General features: G+C 38.5%; 2 protein-coding genes across 3 annotated transcripts in view; one reads left to right on the top strand and one right to left on the bottom strand.

Annotated features, from left to right (window-relative positions):
- The window catches only part of LOC148885248 (GTPase KRas-like), a 25,073-nt gene that overhangs the window by 5,468 nt on the left and 11,674 nt on the right, over nt 1–7,931 (top strand). The window contains exon 5 of one of the 2 annotated variants that reach the window (XM_089019439.1): nt 1–1,940. This exon is cut by the window's left edge and continues 378 nt beyond it. The exons of the other annotated variant lie outside the window; for it this stretch is intronic. The gene's annotated coding sequence lies outside the window, so the exon portion shown is untranslated. Of the gene's footprint in view, nt 1,941–7,931 lie in introns of those variants that run through there. 2 annotated transcript variants of the gene reach the window in all.
- Nucleotides 1,338–7,931, bottom strand: part of cbx7a (chromobox 7a) — an 8,242-nt gene continuing 1,648 nt past the window's right edge. The window contains exons 2-6 of the mRNA XM_089019437.1: nt 7,242–7,285; nt 7,037–7,102; nt 6,861–6,927; nt 5,064–5,379; nt 1,338–3,549 (exon numbers count right to left, since the gene is read on the bottom strand). Coding sequence (XP_088875563.1) covers nt 3,191–3,549; nt 5,064–5,379; nt 6,861–6,927; nt 7,037–7,102; nt 7,242–7,285 — 852 coding nt within the window. The 3' untranslated portion in view covers nt 1,338–3,190. The remainder of the gene's footprint in view (nt 3,550–5,063; nt 5,380–6,860; nt 6,928–7,036; nt 7,103–7,241; nt 7,286–7,931) is intronic.

The following is a 7,931-nucleotide window of genomic DNA, read 5'->3' as shown; positions in this document are numbered from 1 at the left end:
GAACAAGGTAAAATTATAGCAGAGAAAGCACCTACAAAGGATCATTTCCTCAAGATGGTGAAAGAAGAAGGCTACGTTCCTCATCAAGTGTTTAATGCTGATGAAACCAACCACTCCATTTCATGAACGACCATCACAAAGGTAAATAAAACGACTTTATTATATAGTACAGTTTATTTCTTTAATTATAATACCATAGCACATTTATTATGCACGAAATAATGTATATTTTGTGTAGTTTTAAGGCTTAGAAAATTAGAAAATTATGTTTTATGGGGACCTGGGAACGGATTATTCTCATTTTAATGGTTTCTAATGGGGAATTAATTTTTGGGATACACACTTTTCACCTTACACACTCTGTCTGGGAACAAATTAAGTTCGTAAGCCAAGATGTCACTATTTAGGCCAAATGGCAATTGGCTAAAAAACCTGGTGATTGGTCGCTGACGTTTTTTTTTTCATGATTGATTTTCCACACAAATACTTCAACCTATTTCCTTAACTGACTTCATGTCTGTTGTCATTTGTTGAAATCGTTTCCCATCTACTTGATTGTTCGCTTATCGAAATACTTTTACCTTTTGTCATATGCTTATTTTGTATTTTTTAACTCCTTCACTGCCATTCCCGAATTTGTTCGGGTTTTGTCAGACAGTCACCTCGTACAGTCGAGTGATCTAGTTGCGCGCTGTTAAGCTTTTAATCTTTTCCACTGACAGTGCGGTCACCTGATCCTCGGTGGTCGGTCACCTGATCCTCGGTGGTCACTATTTGCAAATAAAATAATCTAAATTATGATGATTATTATTATTTACCCCAAAAAATGCATTCTTTACTCATTCACTGCCAGACGATGTGCAAATATGTGTCTACTGCAGTGCCAGGGTTTTTGTCATTTTCACTCAAATTCCAAAATATTGAGTTTTAGGACTACATAAACATTCAATACAGTGTAAAAAAAAATCTTATACTCTCTTATTTCATCAGAAAAAAAGTTAATTCCTAAGTTATATGGCTTTGGAGTTATCGGAGCTTGAAATGGGGGCGGCAGTACAAAATACAATACAATACATATTGGTTTATATAGCGCTTTAATAACAGCTGAAGCTGGAACAAAGCGCTAACGTGGACAAAATGGAAATGCTGCCCCCTTGTGGAAAAGAAAAGAAAAACATTGCCAGAGGCCATGACCAGCGCTTTATCGGTACCCAAGCATGAAAAAAAAAAAACCTGAACAAATTCGGGATTGGCGCTCTGTCATATTTTCAATTCCCGAATAAATTCATAAATGGCAGTGAATGAGTTAAATACATGGCGATAATTAACAAATGACAAACGTAGTCAGTTCATGTTTATTGGAAATACAGTGGAAATAAAAAGGTTATTTTTTTTCGTTTTTCCCAAGAAAAGACATGAGTCAGACACATCCAGTAAATTGAGCTCGTCCGCATGACATGCAATAAATAACAACCAAAAAAAAAAAAGCTCTCTAGCGTCGGATCTAACGTACATGAACGTACTTTCACAAAGCGGAACAGCAGCAAGTGTAAGAACTGATACCTCTTCCTTAGAAAAATCACAAAGGCTAGTAGTGTAAAGAGTCAACTACCGACTGGTCATACAAAAATAGAAACCAAGTAGCATTTATCGGACTTAAAATGGACAGCAAACACAACAGTGTTCTGATTTTTTTTTTGTTTTGTTTCTTTTTTACTTTTTGCACGCATCCATTTTCCTTCATATGAGCAGCAGTCGTTACATCTCTTTGTTTTATTTCTGTCGAGACGGAAATAAACTCAGGTCCAAGTGGCAATCTTCACAAAACGTATTTGTAAGACGGGCAAAAATGAAATGAGACGGTTATACGTGAGCGTGATGTCGAGCTGGGAAGTACTTGAGACGATTTGAGTGAAAAAGTAGCTGCGTGGAAGAAGTGAGTTGCTTTGACTGTTTGTCTTATTACAAGGGTGAGCCAAAACAAAAACGGGCCTCAACTCAAATTAATGTTTTGTCCAAATGAAATGAAACTTTGGTCATAACTACTTTATTCTATTCAAAACATCACATCAAAACACTAGGGTCTTTGGCATAGACTCTGTCCTTAAAGGACAACCGATACCATTTTTTTTGTTTCCTAACTGACATCAGAAAAACGTTTTATAGCATCTAAAATACCCAAAACACGCAGGATGATATTTTTAGTCAAATGCAAAACACCAATAAAAATCACTTAAAGTGTCCAAAAACAACTTCAAAATAAAACCGGAAAAGGCCAGTTTCAGAAAGTCCCGCCCCCTTGTTCTTGACGTCATGCCAAGACGTCTTGCCTTGCTCTCGAATCAAAACAATGACTTCAGATTCGGAAAAGATACTTTCTTGTTACTCATCCAGTTATGAATATGATTCAAATAGTTCCGAAGAGGAAAGCATACATGTTTGCAATCGATTAAAGAAGTCCTTCCGGATCAATTCGAGCGGTCTGCAAGCGATGAAACCAGTGAAGGATTCCAATGTAGCAGCCGAGAAAATGCACAAGATGGCGCACAAGCGGCGTTTCGTCCAGTATATGCAGCCGCTAATAAGAGCCAACCTTCGGTTAAAGCCGCCCGTGATTGGTTAAAATCCGTGGTAGAAGACAGAGGGGTGGGGTTTTACGCACACACACACAAAACGAGGGTTAGAGACAGCGGCAATCTTTGAGCAGCACACGAACATCAGAGATGTTGAGACAAGAGCTTGACAACGCTACCAAGTGATTGGTCAAGAAACATAGAGCTGCAAACATTAAATAGATAGGCAGACGACAGAGAGAGAGAGAGAAAATGGATAGAAAACAGTGGAATTTGGACTCGTTTCAACTTTGATAGTTCAAAGGCAGAACGTAGACTGCAAGGTTAAAATATCCCGTCAATCAGGCTCCACAAATAAAGTAGTTATGACCAAAGTTTCATTTCATTCGGACAAAACACTAAGAAACAGGCCCGAATTACAGTTCGGGCCTTTTTTGTGGGGGTCACCCTTTTGTATGTCTATCGAAAATTCCCATCAAGTCATCCCAAATCATGAAAATCACCACTCATTTGTTGATCAATTCAAAATGTCTTCTCAGCAGGAATTCCTCGATATGTAAACATGTTACCGTACGTGACAAATGACGCGCGTTACATCACGAGTGGCCTTCGCCTAACTAACAGTCCTTAAAGAATCCCTGCGCCTCTGCGGCCTCTTTAAAAGTCACCGTAAGCGAATTGATGGTCACCTCGGTCAAGATCACCTTTCCGGGATGTTGTGACTGAGAGGTCGTCGTGGTAACGTCCCCATGGCGGACCACCGTATGGTCATCTTTGACTGACTCTTCTTCACCCGTGTCGCCCTCGGAACCGGTTTCCCCGGTAACCGCATCCGTTGCTCCGTCATCCAGAGTCGATACGCCGTCCTTCGATTGGTCGCACGCGTCTCCTGAAAAGATTTTGGGGTCGTTCGCCTCCATGTCCAACTCCAAATCTTGTCGCTCCAGTACGGCGGGTGAGCTGCACTCGGAATGACCTTGAAAGCAAAAAAGAAATAATCATTTTTAGACAAAGTTAGCTTTATTGTCAAATATGCTAATATGCATGACAATACAGCACAGATGAAATTAATGTCCTCTCGGACCCGGCGTGCAAGGCACTTATAATGTGGCTAAAAAAAGACAGACAATTGATAACAGACTATATATGTAATTTCTGAATGTAAAGTGAGGTAGTGTCGTATGTAAAGTGAGCTAGTGTCGTATGTAAAGTGAGCGTATGTAAAGCGTACGTATGTAAAGCGAGGTAGCGACGTATGTAAAGTGACGTAGTGTAGTAATGCAAAAACAAAAAAAAAGTTGAAGTGAGGTCTTGCAGGAAAAAAAAAAAAATAATAATAAAAATAGAGTACAGGATGATAGTACAGCGTGTAGCGTGTACTCAGTTTGGTGAGTGTGGCAGTGGGAAAGGGCAGGGGGGGCAGGGCTGGGAGGGAGTTGAGTTTTTAGTTGAGTTGTGTTTTTAGTCGATGAGGCAAGTGCTCGTTCCACTCTTGAAACTTTTCATTGCTCAAGACAAATTTAGCATGACCGAGGTCAAAGTTCACACTCCTGGGTCACTGATTATTAACTCATTCACTGCCATTCATGAATTGGAATTATGACATTGAGCACTATTCCTGAATTTATTTTTTATTTTTTGAAGGGGGTGCTGATATAGTGCTGGTCAGACCTCTGGCAATATTTTTCCCTTTTACAAGGGGACGGCATGAGCTGGCTATCTATTTGCTATCCATTTGCACATGTAGCTATGTAGCTGGCTATTTATTAGCTATATGGCTATCTAGCTATTTAGCTAACTGTCTAGCTGGCTATCTATTGGCTATCTGTCTAGCTAGCTATCTATGTAGCTGACTATTTATTAGCTATATGGCTATCTATCTAGTTAGCTAAATGTCTAGCTGGTTATCTATTGGCTATCTGTCTACCTTGCGAGCTATGTAGCTGGCCATTTATTAGCTATATGACTATCGAGCTAGTTAGATAACTATCTATCTGGTTATCTATTGGCTATCTGTCTAGCTAGCTAGCTATGTAGCTGTCTATTTATTAGCTATATGGCTATCTAACTACTTAGCTTATTGTCTAGGTGGCTATCTATTAGCCAGCTGGCTCGCTTTCTATCTATTTGAGCTACTTCCGGGTTCAGTGAACGCTGGCGCATGTGGCTGCCGCTTCTCACCCGCAGAAAAACCGATCCTATGACTGTAAAGTGACCTTGAGAGTTTAGAAAGGCGCTTAGAAATGAAATGTATTATTATTATGACTGATGAAAAGGTTTCTTCAGCCGCCATCTGTACTTCTTTGAAGGTGTCTTATAACCAGCACAACTTTAGCTCATTGACGAAGCTTTTCGGATGAGGAGCGAAATTTTCCGACAACTTCAAAGAAGTACAGATGACGCCTGAAGAAACCTTTTCACCGATGAACCATTCCCATATGACTGAGCGCCTACACAGACATTTCAGGTCACTGACAAACATAAACAAACCATATAAACTGTCTGCCCGTCTCCCTTCTGTGGCGCTTTGGGATTCTTGCTTTTCTTCTTCGCTGGTATCCTCCCAGTCCTCCTCCTCCTCCTTCTTCCTCCGATGGCCGACGGTTCTGTCGGAGCGGGCGCATGCACTCCGCTTGGACGCCAGCTGCTTGGTCCTTCTCCTCCTTCTCGCCGATCGACAGTATGCGCTTCCGCGCTCGACATGGTCCACGTCCGTGCTCATGGCGCGGGTAAGCGATAGGCGCAATCGGGGCGGAGGTTTGTCCGTGGCCTTGTGGGCGCTCCGCAGGTCCATGGCAAAAATGTTCTAGAAGGACACACGTGAGGAAATTGAAGGACAGGACTTTGGGTGTTTAAATGGAGAGCGCTATTTATTTCATTAACTCGTTCACTGCCAGACGTGTGTAAATATGTGTCCACTCCAGTGCCAGGGTTTTTGTCATTATCACTCAAATTCCAGGACCCCCCAGAATATTGACTTTTAGGGCGACTTAAACATTCAATACAGCGTAAGAAACATTAGTCTTTCATCCGTTAATTCCTAAGTCATATGGGTCTGGAGTTACCTGAGCTTGAAATGGGGGCTGGCTGTCCAAAATACAATGCAAGAGTTAATTCCTAAATTATATGGCTCTGGAGTTATCTGAGCTTGAAATGGGGGTGGCTGTCCAAAATACAATGCAATACATCCATACTCCCCTACTTACGAACGTTCGAGTTACGAACAACGGTACATCCGAACATTTTTGTAGTAACATGTGTAGTATTCTCTCCAGTTGTACATGTACATATCTTTATAATAATAATAATAATAGTAATAATAATAATAATAATATGTAGTATTCTCTCCAGTTGTACATGTACATATCTTTATAATAATAATAATAGTAATAATAATAATTCTAAAATAATAATAATAATAATAATATGTAGTATTCTCTCCAGTTGTACATGTACATATCTTTATAATAATAATTATAAAATAATAATAATAATATGTAGTATTCTCTCCAGTTGTACATGTACATATCTTTATAATAATAATAATAGTAATAATAATAATAATAATATGTAGTATTCTCTCCAGTTGTACATGTACATATCTTTATAATAATAATTATAAAATAATAATAATAATATGTAGTATTCTCTCCAGTTGTACATGTACATATCTTTATAATAATAATAATAGTAATAATAATAATTATAAAATAATAATAATAATAATAATAATATGTAGTATTCTCTCCAGTTGTACATGTACATATCTTTATAATAATAATAATAGTAATAATAATAATTATAAAATAACAATAATAATAATAATAATATATAGTATTCTCTCCAGTTGTACATGTACATATCTTTATAATAATAATTATAAAATAATAATAATAATAATAATAATAATAATAATATGTAGTATTCTCTCCAGTTGTACATATCTTTATAATAATAATAGTAATAATAATAATTATAAAATAATAATAATAATATGTAGTATTCTCTCCAGTTGTACATGAACATATCTTTATAATAATAATAATAATAATAATAGTAATAATAATAATAATATGTAGTATTCTCTCCAGTTGTACATGTACATATCTTTATAATAATAATAATACATTTCATTTATAAGCCTTTCAAAACTCTCAAGGACACTTTACAGTCCCATAATTTTTTTCGTATGGGTGAGCAGCGGCAGCCATTTGCGCCAGCGTTCACTGTAACCGGTCATTTTTGAAATGACGTCATAAAATATGTCGATGGCAAAGAAGACCTTACCCGTAAGACCAGACTTCTGGGTCGGAGACCTTTCTTGCGATAGGCCAGAGATCTGATCTTCTGTTGACTGCAAATGTCACCCAGACACAAGCAATAAATAAATAAATAAATAGACAAATGAGCCAAAGAACATTAAAAAAAATAAACAAAAAAAGTGAAATCCCACAAAAACTCACTTCTCCTCGTAGGCTAGAACCAGGCGGGGGTCCAAAATGTTGTCTTCTGGCTCCCAAGTGCTGTACCTGCCAACACGAGCGCACATTTTGTAACATTCATTGTGTTTGCCCTTCCCCATATGGAAACGCAGGTCAGGCGTCAAGATGGATGTGAGCCCGTATTCAAAGGGTGATGTCATTGAGTGATGAGTCAGTGATTACTCACTTTGGGGGCCATCCTTGCCACTTGAGCAGGTACTCCACATTACCCTGCAGATGGGGAAGAATAGCACTTATTTTTAAAGGACAAGCGACGCCCCCGGACAAGTTGTGTCCATAATTTGTAAAAATGACTTCAAATGACTTCTACTGAGCATATCTTACAAATATAAAGCTATATTTTACGTTTTAAGACTTGCGCTGAATATTCAGGAAGTCTTGTTTTCGAGTTGATGACGATGCCCCAAGTGACGTCACGGAGGGAACGCCCCTGACCGAGAAAGTGACACAATGCATTTTGGGTACTTTGTTTGGTCTGAAAACTTGGTGTTGATCGCGAAATTAGAAGGAAAACACATAAATAATGCAATGGTGAATCGTTGTGTGTTGCACCAAGACGACTATTTGATACTAGTTGACACAAATTCCCAGCAGACAAATCAGCCCATTTCCAACGGAGCTTGGGCGCCATCTTGTAAATTTTCTGGGACGCTACATTTCAGTCCAGATGCCTCAAAATGACACAGAATGACTTCTTTAATCGAGTGCAAACATTTATGCTTTCCTCTTCAGAACTATTTGAATAATATTCATAACCGGATGAGTAACAAGAAAGCATCTTCTCCGAATCTGAAGCCATTGTTTTGATTCTAGAGCAAGGCAAGACGTCTTAGCGTGATGTCACGAACAAGGGGGC

The sequence above is a fragment of the Hippocampus bargibanti genome, linkage group LG17, assembly GCF_051943395.1.
Source record: "Hippocampus bargibanti isolate YZ-2025 linkage group LG17, ASM5194339v1, whole genome shotgun sequence".
In the NCBI taxonomy this organism is placed as follows: domain Eukaryota; kingdom Metazoa; phylum Chordata; class Actinopteri; order Syngnathiformes; family Syngnathidae; genus Hippocampus; species Hippocampus bargibanti.
This window is presented reverse-complemented; position numbering and strand designations above follow the sequence as displayed.